We start from the raw sequence: 24865 nt of genomic DNA, 5'->3' as shown, positions 1-24865 counted from the left end.
TTTAAAATTTTTTTTATCATAACTAAATTTTGATTAATAAAAATAAAATTTTATTAATTGAAATTTCTTATATAATATAAGTTAGTGTACTAATAATATATTTGATGCCCGTGATATCTCTGCATTAATACTTATACACGAGAGAAAAGTATATTATCTTATATTATGAGGCTTTTAGCATTAAAGATATATATTTTATTTTATTATAATTAAAGATGAAAATTTTAAAGTTGTTTGCACTTTAAATATAAATTGTTAATGGTGATAAATGACACTGACATAAAATAGTGATGTGACGTCAAATATGACGAGATATAATGTAGAGCTCATGTATGAATGATATGCTAATATAGTGCAGTATATGACATGATGTTGATATTAGTGCCCGTGATATCTCTGCATTAATGCTTGTATATAAACGTTTAGTCACATTTAGTGACTTTTAAAAGTGGGCAACATAGAAGTCAAATCGACTTCCTCTTAATTAGGAAGACAAATAGAGCTCTATGCAAAGATTGCAATGTCATTCCAGGAGAGGCTTTAACAAGTCAACATCGGTTGTTAGTCTTGGATGTCAAGTTTAGGAACAATTCAAGTAAGGTCAGAAGAAATAGTGTAACTCGAACAAAGTGGTGGGAGTTCAAATGAGTAAAGCAAGTGAAGTTCAAAAATGAGCTGGATATGGAGGCCAATGATATGTGGATACAGATAGCATCAAATATTAGAGAAGTAACTAGAAAAGTACTTTGAGAGTCTAAAGAATATGGACCACCCTCAAAAGAGAGATGGTGGTGGAATGAGGAAGTACAAAAGTCAGTGAAGAGAAAAAGGGAATGGTATAAGAAATTACCTAAATGTGATAATAATGAGACATATGAACAGTACAATATAGCAAAGAAAGAGGCCAAAGAAAAGTTATATGAGAAACTTGGAACTAAAGAAGGGGAGAAAGATATTTATAGATTAGCAAGGATGAGAGAAAGGAAATGTCAAGATCTCAATCAAGTTAGGTGCATTAAGGATAAAGAAGGAAAAGTGCTAGTGAAAGATGAGGACATTAAAGAAAGATGGATAAATTATTTTAATGATCTCTTTAATAATAGTCAAAATGGTAATAGCGTAAATATAGATTATAGAATAATAGAAAATAATGTGAATTATACTAGAAGGATTAGATCCTTAGAAGTAAATGAAGCACTTAAGAGAATAAAAGTGGGTAAAGCCTGTGGACCCGATGAAATACCAATTGAAGTGTGGAAGTATTTGGGAGATATAGGAGTGGCATGGTTAACTAAATTATTTAATAAGATTCTAAACTCAAAGAAAATGCCCGATGAATGGAGGAAGAGTATTTTAGTACCTATTTTTAAAAATAAGAGAGACATACAGAGTTACTCAAATTATAGGAGAATTAAACTTATGAGCTATACTAAGAAGTTATGGGAGAGAGTTGTGGAGCATCGACTACGTCATGATACTTCTATCTCTCTTAATCAATTTGGTTTAGTGCCCGGTCGTTCAACTATGGAAGCGATTTTCTCATTAGAAGCTTGATGGAGAAATATAGAGATGTGAAGAAAAATCTACACATGATTTTTATTGATTTGGAGAAGGCTTATGATAGTGTTCCAAGAGATGTCTTATGAAATGTGTTAGAACAAAAGAGGGTATCTATTAGGTACATACAAGTGTTGAAAGATATGTATGAAGGAGCAACTACTATTGTGCGCACAGTGGGAGGGGACACAAGAAATTTTCCGATCTCAATTGGATTACACCAAGGATCAGCCATAAGCCCTTACCTTTTTACATTAGTTTTAGATGAATTGACGAAATATATGCAAGAGAGTATTCCTTGGCGCATGATGTATGCGGATGATATTGTTCTGATAGATGAGACACGAGAAGGAGTCAATAGAAAGCTATAACTTTAGAGAAGTACTCTAGAGTCAAATGGTTTTAAGTTAAGTAGTACGAAGACATAATACATGCATTGTAAGTTCAGTGAAGGCCAAACTGGTGATAGGGAAAGAGTTAGTTTGAATGGAGTGGTACTGTCCCAAAGTAATCACTTTAAATATCTAGGCTCAGTCCTTCAAGTAGATGAGGAATGTGAAGAGGATGTTAGTCATAAGATTAAAGCCGGATGATTGAAGTGGAGACGTGCCATGGGAGTTTTATGTGATCGTAAGATTCCCAATAAGTTGAAAGGAAAATTTTACCGTACAGCCATACGACCGGCTATGTTATATGGTAGTGAGTGTTGGACACTGAAAGAGTTGTATGCGTCTAAGATAAGAGTTGTAGAGATAAGAATATTAAGGTGGATGAGTGGCCATACTAGACTAGATAAAGTTCGTAATGAGAGTATTAGAGAAAATGTAGGAGTGGTGCCAATTGAAGATAAGTTGAGAGAAGGAAGATTGAGGTGATTTGGTCATGTGAATAGACAAGTAGAGCACATTAGATTAGAGGATAGAAAGAAAAAAAGGAGTAGACCTAAATTAACTTGGAGAATAGTAGTACAACATGACCTAGAAGCATTACACATTCTAAGGATTTAACCCAAAATCGTTTAGAGTGGAGAAAGCGAATCCATATAGCCGACCCTAAATTTTTTGGATAAAGGCTTAGTTGAGTTGAGTTGATGCTTGTACACGAGAGAAAAGTATATTATCTTATATTATGAGGCTTTTAGCATTAAAGATATATATTTTATTTTATTATAATTAAAGATACAAATTTTATAGTTGTTAGCACTTTAAAGATAAATTATTAATGGTGTTAAATGACGCTAATATAAAATAGTGATGTCATGTCATGTATGACGCGATATGATGTGAAGCTCATGGATGAGTGATATGCTAATATAGTGCAGTATATGAAATAGTACTAATATTAGTGTTACATCAATAATTTTTATGTCATTATTTATTTTAGATCTAAGTATAAAAAAGTAAGGATACATATCTTGAATTGTCAAAAAAAAAATCAAACCTTAAATGCTAAAAACATAAAACTATAAAAAAATATATAGGCATGAGAGAGAGATATATATATACGGAGAAAGAGAGAGACACACACAGTGAGAGGAAAAAGGACAAGAGGCACAGAAGGGTCACTTTGTCTTCTCTTTCTCTCTCTCACTTTATCTTTCTCTCCGTCTCCGTCTCCCTCTCTCTTCCTCTCCTAATTTTTTTATTTCTCAATTAATCGGAGAGAAAGAAAAGAAGAGAGTAGGATAAAGAAAAATTAACAAATAGAGTAGAGAGGTAGAGATAGATAGAGAAAAAGACATAAAAAGAAAGCAAAAAAGAGAGACGAGGAAATATATGAAAGGAGATAGAATCAGAGTGATTTTCCCATACCTCTCTACTTAAAGAAGAGAGTAGGATAAAGAAAAATTAACAAATAGAGTAGAGAGGTAGAGATAGAAAAAAAGACAAATAAAAAGAAAGCAAGAAAAAGAGATAAGGAAATATACGAAAAGAGATAGAGTCAAAGTGATTTTCCCATGCCTCTCTACTTGTCTCTATCTGTTCCTATTTTTCTAATCGTCTCTCTCTCTCCTATGCCTTTCTTTCTTTATGTTTATTTCTCTTTCTTTCTCTCTCTCTTACTTTATTTTTTATATGCTTCAAAAAATTTTATAATTTTAACATTTAGATTTTAATTTTTTTTTTACAATTTAAGATATTTATTTTCACTTTTTTTTATATTTAAAACACAAAAATATATAATATAATGTCAACATGTCACGTCATATCAATGTTATATCTACGTCACTTAATATCATCAGTAATTTGTTCTTGCTAGCAGGGTAATAAAGTATATCTTTCCCTTCGTATTATAGGGGCACAGGCTCTTTGACTTTTCCGAAGGATCCCGATGGACGTAGCTGTGGCCATTGTTGCCTACCGAAAGCTCGCCACGCAATTACTTAGTTAAATTTTGTCCACACTTTGCCTCATTATCATCGTGACACCATGCAGTACTAATAGTATAATACTGTTGCTCGCCGGTTCTGATTGGGAAATTATTGAGCGAACTTCGCGGGAAATTACACAATATCAAATATTAAATTATTTCACTTCTAATATTTTTAAATGCTTGTTCAGGCACACAATTGAAATTCAAAAATCAATCAGAATTCAACGTCATAATGCTAAATTTTTTTTATTTGTTCATTGTTTTTAATTGTTAGCAATTTGTTAATATTTTTATGTTATAAAAATTCATTAAATTAAATAATAATTAAAATATTATATATTGAGAGAATCTTCTATTTATTATAAAAATTATTAATTTTAAAATAAATAAATAAATAAAATATAAAACATTAATTCAAATAATACTCACTCAACTAAGTTGGATTGACATTATCAAACTCAATAGAAAAAGTTTTAGATTGCAAAGAATATTTATCTAAAATATTTTTATTAATTAACTTTAAAATATTAAGTTATAGACCTTTCATTAAAAACTTTAAAAGACATAATAAATCTTAAATAAAATAACTATCATCAATTTAATGGCAAATTATTTCCATATAAGAGTTAATTTATTAATGATCGATCTAAACATTGAAACAAATAAAAATTTAGTGTCCGAACTCATTTTTTATTGTAAAGCATTAAAATAATGATTATTCTTAAAATATGTATGAAATCCTTTTAAATTGAGGGTTTAAATCATTTAAAAATAATTACAATTTTTCGATAATGAGAATAAGTGTTGAATTGATACTAATCTGATAAATTTTTGTTTTATAATATTATTGGAATATTTGAAGACAACTTGTATCAATCATAAATATCTAAAATGACAACTAGCCATTCATTGATCTAATGATTAATTGGGTTGAATTAGATAATGCTTACAGTGCTTATAAGTATTAAATTAATATAAATTTATAAATATTTAAAATTTTAAGTAATTATATAATTAATTAAATTATTTATAAGTGACTAATAAGTGATTAACGCATTTAGTGAAAAATAGCTTATAAACATATTTAATATTAAAATTGCTAAAAAAATATTAAATAAAATATATGGTAAAAATTTAAATATTAAGTGAGGATAATATAATAAATTACTTAGATTAAATTAGTTTATAAATAATAAAATAAAAAATTAATTTTTTTAACTTATATATTCAGAAAATATTATAAATAAACAGATAAATTTATTTTCAGAATATTAATTTTTTTTAATTTATATATTCAAAAAATATTATAAACAAACAAATAAATTTATTTTCATAATTTATAAATTAGTTAAACCAATTTATAAGGTAAAATAAAGACTTACTTACTCCAACTTAATTTACAAATTTTAAATAGATAGATCATAATTGGTGGTTCAAGTTCTGACTTAGGATTTGGATATGATGATTTAGCTCTAAAGGCAAATTAAAACTTTTATTTCAATTTGACTCAATCTAATCTTTATAAAATTCAGTATTGAGCAATTAAATATAATTTTCTTTAAATTAAAATATAATTAACCAGTGAAACATATGGGGATTGCATTTTTTTTTTTTCAAATTATGTATAGTATGATCAGCATGTTTAATAAGTAATTTGTGGTCTAAAACACATGTAAAGGTACAAAATATAAAATTTATAAATGCTAAATATTGGGGCTGAGTATTCAGTTCAAATTGAACCGACTTAACAAAATTGAATTAATTGAATTACTATATTTAAGAAATCGAACGAAATTGAAATGAATGAAAAATCGAACCGAATTGCTTTATTTTAGTTTGGTTCGATTTGAACCCCAAGTTTTTAGTATGAAATCTGTCCTACGAGACATTGGTACCATATCTATTGTCCATATTAGGTGATTTTGTTGAAGGATGCTAATCAGAATTAAATGAAAAGTTTGATGGCATGAAGAGAGTATATGAGTCAAAGAGACGGTCAGTGCTTGACTTATCGAGGAAATGAAAAAAGTGGAAATGTTCTCAAGGAAAGTTGCAAGTGGAGGATATTCGGACCGGGAAATGATTAATTAGATCACTAACCAAAGTTGCCTCGTACCATCGAGAATATGATTACGATATGGGTAATTAAATGGCTAAATTGAAGAATATTATTTGAAGACTGATATTCAATTAGTTTATGCACATAAAATCATTCGAAAAAGTAGCCTTCATATAATTGGTTATAGAGAAATAGATTCGCGCCGGTGGCAACGTATCTTCATCAAAAGTCACCCAAATGGCACGGTTCGGAACGTTGCGACTTCCACATCAAACATGAGAATGATCTATATATATATATATATATATATATATATATGCAATTTTGGATTTTGGAGGCTTAGGGATGAAAATGCAGCAATTATGAGTTTGCCTTTAATGCCGATTTAAAATATAACAGATATAGGGATGAAACCAGTGTCACACTATATGAAAGAGACGGAAATGTAAAGTTTTTCGCATTTATGAAATGGGGCGACTTTGCAAATAGTATTGCTTAAAGCAAAACGATATAATAGTTCACTGTCCAGAGGCTTATTGAAAATATTTTTCATGGCGGAAGATATTATTGAGTAAATATCAGGATGGATGATGTAGATTACTTTGGCGTATTAGGAATTAAAGATTTCTCACGATGGGCAAATTTTTATATATAACTTGGATTTTTTTGGGCACCTCATTAAATTTTTCCTTTTTGAGGTTCTTATGGAGCTTAACTACCACCTTTCAGAGCTGTTCTGTTGGTTTTCGATCGTTCATCCAGGTAACCGCAGAAACATCCTCTTCTAATACATTCCAGATTCGGGTCTTTAAAGGAGAACTGCCAATGAAAACTTGAAATCTGTGATTGTTAGGTAACACAACCAGGATGGCAATAAGATCAAAATAGATCCCTAAAATTTGTTATGTGGGTTAATTTTTGGTGGAAGTTCATCGGTGGAAGGACTGACATGCTGTCTCTAGCAAAACATGTATCCCTTATGTGTAATCGGTATGTTTGTGTGCTGTGTAAAATCTTTTCGAGAGAAATTTGCCAAGAGAAGGGAAGAATGTAACACCCACTTTTTATATAATATTTATTGGGCCGATGTAAGGTATCCTCGATTCGCGAAAATTCGACGGTTGTCCGGATCGTGAATTTCGGTCGACAGATCACTCTGGAAAAGTCTCCGAATTGGACCGAGGTTTTGGCTATCCCCCCATTTTCAAACATCCCGAGCGCGTTCTAGAAGTCAGAATCGGCAAAGGTAAACCCGAACCTTGCTTTTTCGTAATTTTCTAGTGCTTAAATAGGATTAAAAATTCATAAAATATTCGTAGTTTAGAAAATTACGATTCTTTTGCAATAGCTTAGTAATATTTCTAAGGATCACAAGCGAGTTTTATAATTTTTAGAGCTTATTTGAGCGCTTTTTGCAAAAATGATCAATTATAAGGACTAAATTGAAATTTTACATATTGTGATGAATGATTGATTTGATGGGCGGGAGGTGTGTGATGTGATTGAGTTGTGGATATATGGATTGTGGATATAGAAGTGTGTTTTGATCCCTTTGCGAGTTGGGTAAGTCCTAGGTATAGGGAGACTCTGCAGATTTTCGCACGACTTAGGGCGTATTGGGTCTTTTCTTGATTTGTATTGGGTCATTTGTATTAAATAATTGTAATATAATTGTCGGTGAGCCGAATGACCTTCTTCCTCCGCCACCGCCACGGTGATTGCCGTCAAGTGCGTGAGTAAAATATTAATTTTAATTGTAATTTCGATATTATTATATATTCAAGCATGCCCATGCATCACTTATATGCAAATATTTATGTAGTTAAACTCTAGGCACGATTTATGTTGCATTCATAATCATAGCGTGCCATGGATGTTGTTGTGGTAATTTGGAGCAGTGTGTGTGCGATGACGTGCGTGTGATGTGGTGTGGACTATGGATAGGACGGGTAGACACGGCTTGAGATCTTCTCTGGGACCCGGTCCTTCGGGGTCGACACGGCTTGAGTTCTTCATTTGGGACCCCGATTTGGTTATTAAGTGGAAGTCCGAAATGAGTTCTTCACGGGCACCAAAGTTGGATTTAAGAGAGTCGTATAGGGATCGGCTCCCATATATTATGATTGATGTTACAGTGCGTGAGTGCTTCAAATTACCTTTTGTTGTTATGATGTGAAAATATAGTTCTTTGTTGCATTTCACTCCACAAGTTGCATTAGTTCTAGATAGTTATAGAGATTATGGTTAAAATTGATATTTTACTCTAAAGTCGAACGCTCACTCTGTTCAATATTTTTTCTCAGGCTACAGGAGGATTTTATTGTGGTTAACCTGCTTTTCTCCTTCGCAGGTTGTTTATCAATAGTTTTGTAATTTTATTTACTCCTAGAATTTCCGCATGTGTTAGAAATATTTAAATGATTCGGGTCTGTAATATAAATTGTCATGTGGACCTGTAAAATTATATGCATGTTTGATGGATTGGATGAGGGAGCTGAGCTCCCATTTATTTTTATGCCGATATGAGTATGTGGAGGGTGAGCTGAGCTCCCCAATTGATGATATATTTTGTTTACAGGTCGGGTGAGTCAAAAACTCCCCGTTGAAAGGTCCACTTTATGGCCGGACTCTGTCCAGTTGGTTTCTTGAAATTGGGCCCAATGGGCCCTAGAGTTGGGTTAATGAACAGTTAGGCTTACTACGGGCCTCGGGGGCTTTAGGCTGGCCCAGGTCCTAGTGCCGGTCCGGCCCATAGGTTGGGTCATGACATAAATTGAATTTGTTAACTTCATAAAAAAGTTGTGAAAATTTGAAGTTTATGAAATTGATTTTCATGATCAAGTTAAAATGTTGATTTATCCGCTTTTAGCCCATGAGGCACTCCATTTTGTTCCTACAAAGAAACATAGATTTTGCACTGTTTTTACATTTAATTGAGGTTCAATCAAATGATAAAAAGGCATTGAAGATATATATATATATATCTATTTTTAATTTTTTTAACATTATGCAAAATAATATTTTTTAAAGAATATTTTTAATCTCAAAAGAAATCATAATTATTAAAATTTTTAACAAGTTGTAAAGTAAAACAACATTAATTAATTACAAGAAACGTACACACATGATTCAGGGAAGACTTATTGTATACACTTACACATCTAGGCAATTACTGATTGGATTAAAAAAAAATTAATTAAAATAAAAAATAATCTTATAATCTTATTTATATTTGCAAGATTAAATTATGAAGTAAAATTCCATGCATTTTGTATGGACCCTCATAGTAGTGGCAGATGTAGGCTATACAATGAGATCAATTGATTCCTCATAATTTAATTACTAAATCATAATTTAGAAAAAAAATTAATTGTGATAAAAAAAATTGTTATGCATTTAAAATATTATTTACTTTAAAATTTTATTATAATTTTTCAAAAATAAATTTTATCAAGACAAAATTATATAATTATACATATAATAAATTGATAAGTAATTTTTAAATGTTTAATAGTATTAATAATGATATAATTTTTTTTTATATAGCATTCAAGATATTTGATTTTGTTAAGTTTAATTATAAGATATTAACATTACATTTTTATATTTTTTAATAATAATATTATTTATTTTTTTATATATTGACATGGAAAAAAATTTGTCATCCGCCACTGGCTTATAGTTGGTCTGGAAAATGGTGGGTTAGCCCTTGGAAACTGAGGGGTGAGTAGGAATGGCAATTTCTTAGGTGCTGGTTGATTCCAGATAGAATCAAATTACCTTTTAAGAAAGGCAGATCTCAGCTGCCCCATCTTTGCAAGTTAACCTACTTAAAAACAGCATCTGCCATCCATAGATCTGTCACCATTACCTGTTTTGAAATTGAAATTAATCATAATTATATTAATCTAAATTGAAATTAAAATTAAATTAATTAAAATTAATATCTAACTAAATTAAAATTAGATTGATTTAATTTTAATTTAAAATTAAATTCAAAATCAATCAAAATTATTAATCGCTAAAAGGGAGAATCTCAATTAAAGTAGATAGATTTTGATTAATGAAGTTGATGATGCTTTGTTGACCAGAAAGAGGGCTTACAATTATGAACATCACAAATCCACAGGGGGGAGGATGTCTTGTCAAATGTCAGGTGGGTTTTTTAGGCAAAATGAAATGATGATGGTGATTGGGCCACCAGGCAATGACAAAGCCCAAAGCTTTGAATGGAAAAGAACTAAAGAAAAGCCTTTATTATCAAAATTTGTGAGCTTTTAGACAAAAAGCACACACCAAAATGGCGCATGTAATCATCATTATTATTTGGTTAATTTTTAGGCGAAAGAGATGGTCTAGCTCTTTGAATAATGACTTGGTTGTAGAGAGGTCCATTCCCATTTGAGTTGGGCTTCACTTGTCATCCATTTGCTGGGCTATCTCTCTGTTATGGTTATGGACCATCTCTTCTCACTACATCTCTCATGACAAGATTTCCGTTGCTTTCCTTTGGAGATCACTCTCCCTGTATCCGTCTCACTGGAATTTGGTATCAAGATAAAGGGGATTTGGAGCGGAAAGAAGATCTTTCTGTCCCACTCCAAAATTAATATGGGATCGAGAAAAATTAATTATATTTAAAATGAATCAAATTAAGGTTGAAATAATTGTTGATCTTTAAATTAGTACAATGTTTCACAATCGAAACTAGGGGTGGCCACAGTCTGGTTTTGAATCAGAATCGAACCGGAACTAGTTGGGTCAAAATTGGACCAAAATCGATTAAAACTGAAATTGGCTTCGAACCGGATCAAAACCGTCCTTCTGCGGTTTGGTTCAGGTTCATATTTTTTAAGAACCATAAACCGACAGTTCCGAACCGAATTAAACCGGCAATTTAAATATAAAAAAATTCAATAAATATGTTACCTCACTCCTAATTTATTTATATATATCATTAGTTTTTTACACAATTATTCTCTGCATTTTCTTCAATTCTTAATATTTTTTCAATTTTTCTCAAATTCTCTCTTTTAACCCTCTCATCTAGCTCCTAATGGGACATAAAACAATTTTTAGGAAATAAAATTTACACATCATTTTGTAAAAAATTTGATCCTAAATTATTGAAATTTGCAAATATAAAATTTGTGAATAAAATTAAAGTTTATTTATCAAACTATTGAGATGATTTCCCTTCAATGATGAAAATAGCATGTACATATAAATATAATAATTTCCATGACAAGGAATATATTTTAGGTAATAATTGAGGCATCTAACTATTGAAAATTGGGCTAAGTTTGGTAGGAAGTCTAATGTCAAAGGTTGCATTGGATTTTTTTAAGGACATTTTGTAAATAAATATTTTAAATTACATACATGTGCTACAACATAGATGGGTGGTAGGTACTTCAAATTCTTGCTCCATATGAACTCTTTCTAATCAACCCTTAAAACAATAATTTAGTTTTCAAGTATTTGTCTCATGATACAGAAGATGAGATGGTAATAAATACATATATATTTTTTATTTAATTAATTATTTATATAAATAAATTCGAATAATACACACTTAATACATAAAATTTAAACTCGATATAAATCCAATACGTATATTTTTTTAAATTCAATTCTATTTTAAAATTGATTACATTCTGTTCTCTTAGATTTATGATTTAAAATTCTAATTGTTTTGAAGTACTCTTTGTTGGAAGAAATATTCCTTAATAGGATAGAGAAATATTTTCTATATAGACTAAAATTTTTCTATGAACAGTGATCTTTTAAGTGTAATTAAGTTGATGAATAATATTATTTGAGTTTATAATTGATAATTATTTATTTAATTATAATAAAAAATAAAATGTTAATAAATATATCTATATGAAAAGGATGAATTATTATTTCTTTTATAATTTATACACTTTAGCAGTACATAACATATTCAAATGTATCTAAATAAAATTTAATTGAATTGAGTATCAAAAAGTTATTCAACCTCTGTCATCCTATACAAAAGTTTTGACTCAACATCAATTTCAAATCCAAACCCATCCAGCACATATACACCTTTTACTGCTATTATGGACACTACATGTACTTGTGTAACAGAATTAGTTACACCTGTATGTATGCTTGAAGTTGAAAATTACCATGGATCACAATCCCATGAAGGACCTCATTTTGGTACATAATCACTGGAGGTAGGGCATAATCTAATGATTGCTTTTCAATTACAATCTAGTTGCAGGTAGTTAGTCTCCATCAATGGTAACTACTTGTTTAAGAAAAGGGTCTCTATTTATTTAATTAATTATTCAATATAATTAATTATTATATATGTTACTTGTGAACTAAAACAAAAATGATGAAGGAAAAGCGACTTCTGGCTAGTAATTAGTTATTGGGTCGCTACCTTCCTTCCACCAGCTCCAGTCCAACCACTTTGTGTTTTGCTGCCATTGCACATCAAAGTTTGGATCAGAATGAGCTGCTTCAATTCTTGAAAATTTTTAAATATAATTTTCCCATTTGACCGATCACAATTGCATGGAAACAACACAATTAATTTAAATAAATTATGTAATTTGCTTGAAAATGTGCTGTAATTAGGTATCTAGAATATTATTTGGTTGATTGTAAAGTGACTGATGTCACATTCTGGCTGTACTATTGCTTCAAAGCATGATCTTTTGCCTTAGAGCTAACCCTTCTTTAAAATCATTCCCTCTTTTCTCATTTCAATCAAGATTCTAAATCTTGACCACCAAGAACGAGAGAAGGGAGGATTTTCATTGCTCTCTCTTTTGCACAAGAAAGATGAAGAGCAATAACAATAACAATACAAAGCTTATTCTTCTTCACCCTTATGTCCAAAAACAAGGAAGCTCCAATCGCTTATGGCTCCTTGCCTTTGTTTCTTTCTTCACTATTGCGTTTCTTGTTACTCTTATCTACACTAGAGAGTCTTTGCCCACTAAATCCACCGCCGCTTTGGCTGCTGCTGCCACATCCTCCTCCATCTCCACCACCGCACCACTGCCTACCACAGTCATCAATACTCTCCTCCACTATGCTTCAAGATCCAATGACAGTTTCCACATGTCCTACTCCGAAATTAAACCCATATCTGATGTCCTTAGAAAGTGTTCTTCTCCTTGTAACTTTCTTGTTTTTGGCCTAACACATGAAACCCTTCTCTGGAAGGCCCTCAACCACAATGGCCGCACAGTTTTCATCGATGAAAACAGATACTACGCTGCCTATTTCGAAGAGCTACACCCTGAAGTTGATGTGTTTGATGTTCAATACACAACAAAAATGGGAGAATTCAGAGAACTCATAGCCTCCACAAGGGATCAAATACACAATGAATGCAAGCCAGTTCAGAATCTTCTCTTCTCAGAATGTAAGCTTGGGATTAATGACTTGCCTAATCATGTTTATGAGGTGGATTGGGATGTGATATTGATCGATGGGCCTCGAGGGGATGGACCAGAAGGGCCAGGGAGGATGACACCAATCTTCACATCTGGGGTTCTAGCTAGAAGCAAGAAGGGAGGAAATGGGAAGACTCATATATTTGTGCATGATTACTACAGAGATGTGGAGAAAGTATATGGAGATGAGTTCTTGTGCAGAGAGAACTTGGTGGAAGCTAATGACATGCTTGCTCATTTTGTGGTGGAGAAGATGGATGAGAATAGCTACCAATTCTGCAGCAACAAAACATCAAAATCAGCTTCTTCTTCTTCATCATCCTAATTGTTTTTGTCTTAAAGGCACATGGTTCCAGTGGATATCAAATGGTACAAGTGGTAAAAAAAAAAAAAAAAAAAAAAGAATGTGGGTTATTTATGATCATTGAAAAGCTTAGACCTTTTCTCTTTTTCTTCTTGGATTGGGGACTGGGGAATGTAAAAAATAATTCTTTTTGGTAATGCAAAAAAACCCTTGTAATTTCGTGGCAATGGAAGCTTCAAAATCTCAATTTGTTTTAGTTCATTTCTCATCTATCATTTAAGATTTAAGCCTTTAGTTTTTTTTTTTTTTAAGATTGAAATTGGATTTACATTATAATAGCAGCTCAATTATTATAATATTATTGATATGAGTTTTTTTAATTCTGATTAAATTTTAATTGAATGTATTAATCAAATTTTAATTATAATTAGTGGTAGGCTTCTCTCTTGGAAAAAGACAGAAGAAGACGACAAGAAAACTTTCACATTCCGTGATTAAACACTACTCTTCCCTTTCTCATTAATAGACTGTACTTAGCGGCCCCTTTGGATCCATTTCACACAGAGATCCTCAGGCGAAGCGTCATGGCCACCGATTTCAAATCTATCCCAATTATCGGTAATCAAATCTTCTTCGAACCCGTATCTATTATCTACCTGACCAAGTAATAAATTTTGTAACTTTTCGAATGGAAACTTTTCTTTTGAGCTCTGCAGATATTGGTCCTTTGGTAGCCAAGTGTGATGATCCAAACATGGCTCGGGACCCCACTGTGTGTGAAGTCGTTAAACAATTGGACCAGGCTTGTAGAGAAGCTGGATTCTTCTACGTGGTAATTTTCCTTCCTAATTTTGTGTTTTTTGCACTTTGTTTATTGCAAAATTGCTGTAGCTGATGGTGGGTAGTTGAATTTTATGTTGCTGTGCTAAATTAATTTCCAGAGGTAGAAATTTTCTGGTTAATTTGTTTTTGAGATATATTAATGGATTAAACAAAGTAAATAGTAATAAGTTAGTGGTTTCTAATGAGTATATAACAGTATGGATATTTACTGGTCTTCTGCTAGAAGTAATAATTAATCCCTTGTGCTTCTGTTTTCAATTGTAGCAGATAGGAGGGAAAAAATCCTATTATTTTCATACTTTTTAATTGTCTGGGCACATGCATGTTTGGTGGGTTTGTGTTCGTGTGGTTTTATACTCCTATTGGAATAAAGACAGCAATTTCTCTTGTCTATATAGATTGATTCGATACATTATCAGGGAGGAAAAGCAATGTGTTGCTCGATTATATTTTGTTTAGCTTTTGCCTTTTTCCTTTTTCTTTTTATTAATTTTCTTTATGCTTTTTGGTTATGTGGTTGATTAGAGGGGCCATGGTATACCTGATTCTCTCATTAAAGAGGTTAAAAACGTATCACACAGATTCTTTGATCTTCCCTACGAAGAAAAATTGAAAATAAAGATGACCGCTGCTGCTGGATACAGGTTTGCTTTTTGAAATAGCGTGCTATATCTAACAACTTATGGTTTTGTTAGTAGCATTTATGAACTTTAATTCACACGATAAACTCTTCCTTTGGATTCAGGGGATACCAGAGAATTGGAGAAAATATAACCAAAGGCATTCCTGACATGCATGAAGCTATTGATGTAGGTTTTTCTTATTCAGTGTCATCCTATATCTGTGATCCTTTGAATGTTGTATTATGCATTTTAACTAAGATAAGATGCTTTTGCAAATATACTAAATTATAAGTAAACATAAAAAGTAATAAATGTTGTGCGCATTCCATGTTGAACTTGTTTTGCTGTTATTGTATGTAGTTTCAACTACAACTTGTGCAGGCAATGATCCCATGGAGGCTCTTTTGAAGAATCTGTGATTATAATCACCATTGCTGGTGCACTAGTGCTGCTGCTGTTTCTCCTTTCATTTTTTTCTCTTCCCTAGACAATGATTATTGTTTTGTTTTATGTTCATTATAGTGTTACAGAGATATGAAACCGGGGCTGTATGGAGAGCTTGGCAAACCCATGGAAGGACATAATCAATGGTATGCAGAAATTTCGATGTTTTTAGGCGAACTTAATAGACAGAATATTGCAAATATTGAATGGTATTTCTTTTCTTATCCTGTTAAGTGATTATTACCATATCATTTAAGATTAACTGGATGTTCAACCATCAAACCTCAAGCAATACTTGGCTGCTTTTGGTAAATTGGTATAAATAATGATATTGTGTCAGCAAAGGTAGCCTTGACTGAGGTTTTCAATTGAAACTTTAAAAAAACTTCTGCGTGGTGGAACACAAACCTTAACGGTTTGCTGCTTCATTATGTTTGGCCATAAGATGCAACACTTTGCTGTTAATAAGACACTTTGACCAATATCAAATGGATTATTATTGTTGCTTTTTTGCTCATAAAATGGCTCATCAGTGTAATCTTCTGTAATGGCTTATTTATATGTTCCACAATTTTAATAAGCTTGATAATTATAATTTTTTCAATCTACCGCGCTGAAATTTAGGAGTGCTGATCTTCAGGTTTAGCCCTGAGTCAAAACTTGTTATTAGTTGTCTTCATGAAGTTGTATGTTAGTGAATGTTGGATTACTTCTCAACATATATGAACTTGTGCTCATTATTCATCTCTGCTCCTTTTCACAGGCCACTTAATCCACCAAACTTCAAAACACTGATGGAGGAATATGCAGCCCTTTGCACAGGCATGCCTTCTGTAGTGTGGTTCCTTGCTATTTGTCCCTCAGATTTTTTTCGGATTGAGAAGTTCCATTCTTATCTTTGACAGAACTATCAAGAAAAATCCTGCGGGGAATTGCTCTAGCATTGGGTGGTTCAGCTGATGAATTGGAAGGTGAAATAGCCGGTGATGCATTTTGGGTGTTGCGTATTATTGGTTATCCAGGTGTATCTAGTGCAAGAGGCCAAGATTTGGCTGAAAATGACATTGGATGGTAATGCATTCTCATTTCAGATTCAGTTGGCACTTGCACTTTTCTTGTGTTGTTGGGTCTAATGTAAATGTTTTTCTCTTTTTCTTTGTTTGCATCTGCACATATCTTCTGGGTGAATGATTACAGTGGAGCTCACACTGATTATGGTAAAGTTTATGAACTTTAAAATGTTAGCCCCTTGTAAATTCTAGCTTATCAATCTCAGTCCTTCTGAAGTGTTGCACGACAGGTTTGTTGACTTTGGTTAATCAGGATGATGATATAACTGCACTTCAGGTACGGCCCTACTATTCTGATCCTCTAGTTTTAGGGAGTACTGTCTTAAATGTTCCACTACATATTGACAGAAATGCATGGTGTTGAATCTCTGGACAACTCTACTGACCTTGTAAAGATATGCGCTCATCTTTCATTGTAGAAATCACATATTTTACATTCAGAAATCTTTTGTTCTCTTGAGCAGTGAAATAACCAGTGGTTACATATAGGTTCCATTTGGTGCCTATATCCAAACCTTGCAATTAACATGCTTTTTATACTTTACAAAAATCATCTTAACTACCTATGTCTCACTCCCAAGCTAGTTGGGATTTATTATATGTTTTTTAGACTTTTTCATACCCTCTCTTATCCATTCCATGTCCCAACCACTAATCTATTGGTTCCCCTTTTTTTTTTCCTTACAAAACTGCATATTATATAAAAGGGTATTTTATAAAAGAGTCCCTGAGGTTAGGGGAAAAAACTCGGGCCCATCCTTGCTGTTTGAAAACGTAATGATTTCATCATTCCATTAACCAATTGGCCTTTCTGTCCAAAATCAACCAAAATTAAGGTTAGTGAAAAAAAAAAAAGGACATTCAAAAATTTTTTTTATCTAAAAAATACACTTGTCAATCTCTCTCTCATCCTCCCTCTCCTCCTCTATCACCCAAGAAACCATCTCAATGGTAATTTCCAGCAGCAAACAAAACCCAAATTAATCAAAGAACAAATTAAAATAAGCAATCCATCTCAATTTGGCCATTGACAGTGGCAATTCAATTTAATACAAAGAATAAACAAACTCTTAATTTGATCGAAATTGAAGAACATGATTGTGAATGAGAGAGAGAAAGATGGGGATCGGGGAGATCTCTTTTTATAGTCATCTGAAAATTATGGGCATTTTGGACCTTTTCTCTACGATTAATAGTAAATGACCAATTGTTTAATGGAATCAAATCAAATGTTAGGGATGAAATTGTTAGCGTGGTTAAAATTAATGTGGTTACAGTTAATTTCCTGCAATAGGCAGCTTTATTTTAGTATTGGAGATCAGTGACCATAAGCAAATTATAAGCACCACCCAACCACCAAACACACCCACCCCCCCCAACAAACAACCCACCCGTCCCTCTCTCTCTTCAAAAGCCCTAGTGAGAGAGAAGGATTTATCTTCTAGTTCCAAAGTCTTGTGACAACATGATCTGCATTACATCTTTTACAGTTCTTATTGTACCTTTGCTGCTATTATGTTACCCAAAATTCTGTTCCTGAACATTCAAATTTAGCTATTGAATGTGATAGTGAGGTTGGGCATAGAAGGTAGGAGCCATTTCTTAGTAAAGTCCGAAGTACGATAAGTTGAAGGATCTTTATAGATAGGCTAAGTAAACCTGCTTGCTTTATTTTTCCCTGAATTCTAAATTAGATGAGCTGTTGAAGGTGCGAAACCTGTCTGGTGAGTGGATATCAGCTCCCCCAATTCCTGGGACATTTGTATGCAACATTGGGGACATGCTAAAGGTAATAAAATTAAACACTGACCTAAATGTCTTATAAGTCTTTTGCTTCTAGTAGATCATTCTTATGGAGTCTTGGCAAATTGCAGATTTGGTCAAATGGTTTGTATGATTCAACTCTGCATCAGGTCATCAACTCCTCTCCTAAATATCGTGTATGCATAGCTTATTTCCATGAGGTTAGTGAGTAGCTCCATTTATCTCTTCCTTCATTTCATTGACAATTGATCCCTCACACATCCTTTTTGTATGAACAGCCCAACTTTGATGCAGCTGTGGAGGCTTCAGATATTTGTGTAAAGAGGACTGGTGGTATCAGGAAGTCTGGAAAAGCAGTTTATGGAGAGCATTTAGTGAACAAAGTTCAAACTAACTTCGTTTGACCTTTGTTATTTTAATTGAGGTGTATATTTCATTGAATAATCCATGCATCCGTGTCTTAGCTATGAAGTATTTATTTAGAGTGTATGAGTTGCAATTTGTGTTTGCACTCATCCATGCAAATGTATCCTCTTGAATGGATTTGTCTATTTATCTTCATTCTGGCCTCAGGACTGATAAGGAAAATTGTAAATGGAACACCGTACCTCATCATTCGAAATTTTTCTTCAAGGCATTGTCAAATGCCAATTAATTCTTCGAAAATCCAAATGCCTTTACTATTGAATTGCTTTATTAGATTTTTCTGGCAGAAAATGTTAGCCGAAGCAGGGAAATACAGCACCTGACACGTTGTAGAGCATTGTTTTTCTTATACGATAACAGATAATCTACGCAGAAAAAAAAAAAAAAAAGAGAATACAGCCTTTCGAGTAGTTACTTCTCCGTGGTACAAATATCAACAATAAAAGAAAGTCAACACAAAAATGCATTTCGAGAGTTGCCATGCGATAGAGGGAGGAAAATCGGGTGTGTGCAGCCTGACTGGTGGAATGTCTTCTGCTTCCTCAAAAAATGGATTAGCAATAATTAGCACCACAAATTGCTGTATTGTTCCAGTCTAATAATATTATAAGAGACAACAAATTGATTAATGATAACCTGCTCACTGATTCTCATTTTCCATGGTATGAATAATGTGCACCAGCAACCTAACTACCATGTATTGCAAAAATTATTGGCCAAACCATTTGCAGTAACTTCTGCTGCCAGTGTATCGACTTCAACATCCTTCAGATAAAGTGGAATCCTCCCACCTAACTCTCTGAGTTGGTCTACTATATTATATAAAAATTCAAACGTCAGCCTGGATTGTGCATTGAGATCTTCCCTTACATGAGGATGTATCCTGAACCAGTCTCCCAACATCTTGTGCACATGAGCGCGGATCATTCTCCATGGTACAGGGTATTTTTCACAAAGCTTCAAATACTCCACTAACAAATCTGCCTGGTCCAGATTTCCATCTCTATTTCTTTTTTCATCACCAATTACCCATTCAGCTGTCCGAAATCCAGCAAATAGAGCTGGATTCTCAAGGAGAGATTCAGCCGAAAGCACCCCATCAGCACCAGTCTCTTCCAAACAGTTCTGAACATCATCCATATGCCGGATGTTCCCATTAGCAAGAACTGGGATTCTGACAGCACTTTTTACAGCCTTGATGGCCTTCCAGTCAGCCCGGAATTTCTTTCCATCTTTCTCATCTCTAGTTCGACCATGGACAGCTAAAAGGGAACAACCAGCTTCCTCCAACATTTTCGCATAATTAATAGTATCCTCTAATTTTGGGAACACCCGGATTTTGCAAGACACAGGAACATGAAGGTTGCAAGCCAACTTTTCAACTAAAGATTTGACAAGCGGAAGATTATCCATTAAGAAAGCTCCATAGTTCCCCCGTCTGGCTATCCGCTGAGGACACCTGTACAGATGCCATTATAGCCAATTACATTTTATGTAAAAGGATTCAGTCCACAGTTGCAGGAATCATGCATGCATGCTTGATAGTTGGAAATATATTACATTTCATCAATTCAAGTATGATCAAATTATTCTTTATAATGAGAAAGCTAATGGAACGATATTTGAATTGCCTAATATCTAAGATATTTCATTCAAATTTTGACCCACCATCATTGCCATCAGTACCACCACCACCACCATCACCACCAACATACCATGACTATTATGCACCACACTACCACAACACAGGTATCACCCAAACCATCGCTACTTCTACCACCATAATCCCACCACTACACCATCATTGTCATTCTTATCATCAACTGCCACTAACAACACCACAACCATCACTCAAAACTACCACCAGTTTGAATCAAAATCAACACTACCCCCAACAAAAATCATTAGCACTACTGATTTATATAATTACACCATTTCATCAACTATTTCCTATGATTCCAAACATACTAAAGACTACTGAATTTTTAACTGATTTAATGTTCTCAAAAGGATAAATTTTAGTGAACTCCAGTGTACTCTATGCCCTTTAAAATAATACTGCTTTGACGATCTTGCCCTCATCCATGTAATGAAAAAAGCTGTATTATTTCAGTCTACATAGTGTTCTGTGACATGAACTAACTTGATTCAAAAAATTTGGAGCTTAATGAGATTCCTTTTATCAGTCTTATCAAAGTTCACAACAGATATCTTAAAACTAAGTGCAAACAAGAATAATTTGATATGCTAAGAAACAGTAAAATTTTAATATGCTGCAAAGAATAGATCCCTACTCTAACCAAACATTTTCCATAAGAATCAGAGAAACAAAAAACTAAACCTAAAACTTGTATTAAAAAATCAAAGTTATCTTCATTCCTCTTAAAAAAATTAAGCTATTTTAAAGACATTAGAAAAAGCATTTGCTTAGATAATTGGTTAAGAATATTACCCCAGATTAATGTCTACATAATCACAATAAGGTTCAACCCTCCGTGCAGCATCCAAAAAGGTGTCTGGATTATTGGCACAAAATTGAACAAATAATGGACGATCTTCCTGCAATTGTTATCACAAACGCATCTCAATATTATGGTCATAGAACGAACAGAGAGAAGAATATCATCCAAAGCTAGATGTTTGCAATTTGTGAGAGATTAACTCATGTACCCCCATCCCCACAGAAGAAAATGGCACGAATCAATGCAGTATATAGCATACAACTGTAGAATTGTTCCAGGAGGCTCAGTTTCACAATACACAGTAGCATAACCATAAGCATCCCACGTTAATAAAAAGTAATAGAAATCTACAATATAAATCAGCTTTCATGATAACCCAAAAGGCTTAATACCCAACAAATCCAACTCAAGCATAATGCACATAAAACTGAGTTTTCTATAGTAAATTAAGGCACTAGATAATGCTACTTACTAAGGCACAAATAAAGCAAATCACTTATTAGTAAAAACGAAGCTTAAGTGAATACCTGACAAGTAGTAAATTCCTGGTTTCGATACTTTTCGTTCTCAGTGAAAATCCTGGAATGCAACATCGGAGTATAAGCAGCGTCGGCCCCATATTTTCTACAAAGCATTCGAAACGGCAGCTCCGAATTGTCCACCATAGGAGCAACAATCAACTTGGGTCGGCCCAGCTTCGTCCAGTGGGACCATGCTCGCTCCACCCTAGACTCTCCGCTCAGGTACCGACTAGGGGAGCCCAAGCAGAAGGACGACGACGTATCAGGCAAAGAGGTATCGTTATCGTCTTCCGTTTGGTGTTGCTGTGGTTTAGAACAGAGAAGGTCATCTAGGTGTGGAGGAGGAGGATCTTGGCAGAGGGCATGGGTTAGAGACGAGGCCATAAGGGGTTTGAGTGGCGTAGAGGGTAAGGTTTCGAGAGAAATGAATTGAGAAGAGAATAGATTTTTCATGGGCTGACGATGGGAATGGATAGGCAACCCATCGCCGCCTTCGGACAAGGTAGAGAGCACGCAGAGCGGTTCCCAAGATTCGGCAATTTGAGAGTTGAGACTGGAACTGGGGAGCCCCGCTTTGTGTCTGCGCCTTTGGTCATGGGCTTGGGTTGGCTTCATAATTCGCTCGTTGGGCCTCTATTTGGGGTAGGACAGTAAGATTTTTTTAAATAAAATTTTTCATATTTTTAAATTTTTATAGTTTTTTATTATTTGATAGTAAGAGAATATTTTTAAAAATATTTAGTGATTTTGCAGAAAAAAATATTTTTAACTTATTAATTTATTAAGTTAAAAAAATAAAAAGCTCTTATTTTAAAAAAAATTTATTTTTCTAAATATTAATTTAAGATTTTAAAACCTTAAAACACCTTGCTTTATAAAATTTCTTTTTAAATAGAGGCTTAAATTCATGCTTACAATAAGCGGTTAAAACACTATTAAGAAAATATTTTATAAAATAATAAAATGTTTTTTAAGATTTAAAAATCATGAATTTATGTTTGTGAGAACATGTAATTTATTAAAATAAGATTTTTAAAATTTTAAAAATAATAAATTTATATTTGAGATAATATATGATTTCTTAAAATAAGATTTTTAAAATTTGAAAACTAAAAACAAAAATTATTATGACACACCAGACGTATAGTATTCTACCACTCTTCCTGATGGCCCATCATCACCGCTCACCGCCACAAGAGGAAGCTTCATGTTCTGCAAAATGCTACATCGAATTTAATGGATTCTAGGGTAGCGAAGCAGTATAAATTTTGTCAAATAGAAATATACTTCAATCACCCTCAAGATGAAACCATTTTCAATTCATATGATGAACAAGGAATCAACCATGCTAACAACATCTTCAGATCCTCCAGAACCTATATTGTTAAAAAAAAAAAATTCGATTCGTTAAGTAAATCTTTGATCTACCCAAGAAGAAAAGGCATGCAAATTGCTCGACTCAATCTCAATAATAATAATAATAATAATAAATTTCAAGTTTGGAAATTTCTCAAACTTTGTTGCAAGATTACTAGAGAAATTTCATAAGCAATATAGTTGCGGTTGTGCGCATTGGAAGCAGAAGATCATAAAAGAAGAGACTAAGAGTATGTTCATGGAAAAATTTTTGTCTTCACTCGGTGCATCAGCTAGGGGGTGAGCCGTTTTCGGTCTGAATTGAAAAATTGAACTGAATCAAGTCAATTCGAGTCAATCGGTTCGGTTTATAAATTTCGATAATTTCGATTAATCAGTTCGGTTTAATTATTTTTCATAAAAAAAAATCAAACCAAATCAAAATTACTAATATATATCTATCAAGGAAACCCTAAGATTTTTGAATTTTGATTTCTAAGTTTTTTTATGTTTTTGTTATTGAGATTTAATGTTAAAAATATGAAATCTTACAAAATTCAGTTTGATCGGTTTAAAACCGAATCGATATTTATTAATTTGATTCGGTTCGATTATCTTTTATTGATCGGTTTGATTTGATTTTCAAAATTCTTAATTTTTGATTTTCGATTTTATCTATTCAGTTTGGTTCAGAGCTGAACCGAATCAGGTATGACTCAATATTTAATAGGTAGTTTCATTATATATTTTATATTTTAAGTTCATTAGCTTAAATAAGAAAAATCAATATTCATATATGAAAATAAGAAAAAGAAAACTTAAGAATAACATTTTATATTCACATGTGAAATTTTTTAAATAAAGAATTGAAATTTTATTTTTCTAATTTTTCTAAATTTAACTAAGATTTGTGCTACCATTTTCCTTTGGACTTAAACTTTGTTTTCAAACTAAATTCCAATATAAAATAATAAATTTTTTTATAATCAAAATTATACTACAATTTTTTATAATTAAAATTGAATAATTATTTAAGAAAGTATATATTTATAACATCAAGTGAATACATTTTTCATGCTTTTTTTATTATTTTATAAAAAATAAAAATTGAAATTTTTTAAAAAATAAAAAATTATTAGAGTTAGGGCTAGCATGGCAAGTTCTAAAGCCTTATCTCAATGAGCTCTGATCCTGAAATTCCAGCTCTGGCATTTTCAATTTTTCACTTCCAATTTGGGTAACAAGGATTTTTGTGAAAAGAAAAATGAAAATAAAATAATTTTTTGATTACAAATTAAAATTGATGAACTGATATGAAATATCCCTAATATCAGGGACAAAAAAATAAAAATTATGTGGGATTAAACCCCTCCATAAAACCAGTAAATAAAAATTAAAAAAATAAATAAAGCTCCATTTTTTTTTCAAAAAAAAAATATTTCTGTATTTTTTAGCATTTAAAAAAAATATAAAAATATTTATACATATATAATTTAACATTGCAATCAAATAATATAAAATATTTTTTTATAAAATAATTAGTTATATTTAACCTTTGTTAAACAGAGGTCAGAGGTAAATATATATATATATATTACGAGTGAGAAATTCAAAAGTCCTG

General features: G+C 32.4%; 3 protein-coding genes across 3 annotated transcripts; 2 read left to right on the top strand and 1 right to left on the bottom strand.

Annotated features, from left to right (window-relative positions):
• The first annotated feature begins 12615 nt into the window (after positions 1–12615).
• On the top strand, positions 12616–13996 carry LOC110657423 (protein IRX15-LIKE). The gene has a single exon (XM_021814622.2). It carries the CDS (start codon positions 12812–12814, stop codon positions 13754–13756), a length of 945 nt encoding a protein of 314 aa, XP_021670314.1. The 5' UTR covers positions 12616–12811; the 3' UTR covers positions 13757–13996.
• A 199-nt stretch (positions 13997–14195) lies between these two features.
• On the top strand, positions 14196–19040 carry LOC110657422 (probable 2-oxoglutarate-dependent dioxygenase At3g50210). The gene is made up of 12 exons (XM_021814620.2): positions 14196–14353; positions 14452–14567; positions 15104–15222; positions 15324–15387; positions 15724–15791; positions 16409–16467; positions 16551–16716; positions 16843–16862; positions 16946–16992; positions 18424–18504; positions 18590–18679; positions 18758–19040. Exons 1-12 carry the CDS (start codon positions 14320–14322, stop codon positions 18881–18883), a joined length of 990 nt encoding a protein of 329 aa, XP_021670312.2. The 5' UTR covers positions 14196–14319; the 3' UTR covers positions 18884–19040.
• Positions 19041–19134: 94 nt separating this feature from the next.
• On the bottom strand, positions 19135–22457 carry LOC110657425 (uncharacterized). The gene is made up of 3 exons (XM_021814623.2): positions 21895–22457; positions 21358–21464; positions 19135–20364 (listed from the first exon to the last, which is right to left on the bottom strand). Exons 1-3 carry the CDS (start codon positions 22339–22341, stop codon positions 19596–19598), a joined length of 1323 nt encoding a protein of 440 aa, XP_021670315.2. The 5' UTR covers positions 22342–22457; the 3' UTR covers positions 19135–19595.
• Between the last annotated feature and the right edge of the window lie 2408 nt (positions 22458–24865).

The sequence above is a fragment of the Hevea brasiliensis genome, chromosome 10 (assembly GCF_030052815.1).
Source record: "Hevea brasiliensis isolate MT/VB/25A 57/8 chromosome 10, ASM3005281v1, whole genome shotgun sequence".
NCBI lineage: Eukaryota > Viridiplantae > Streptophyta > Magnoliopsida > Malpighiales > Euphorbiaceae > Hevea > Hevea brasiliensis.
This window is presented reverse-complemented; position numbering and strand designations above follow the sequence as displayed.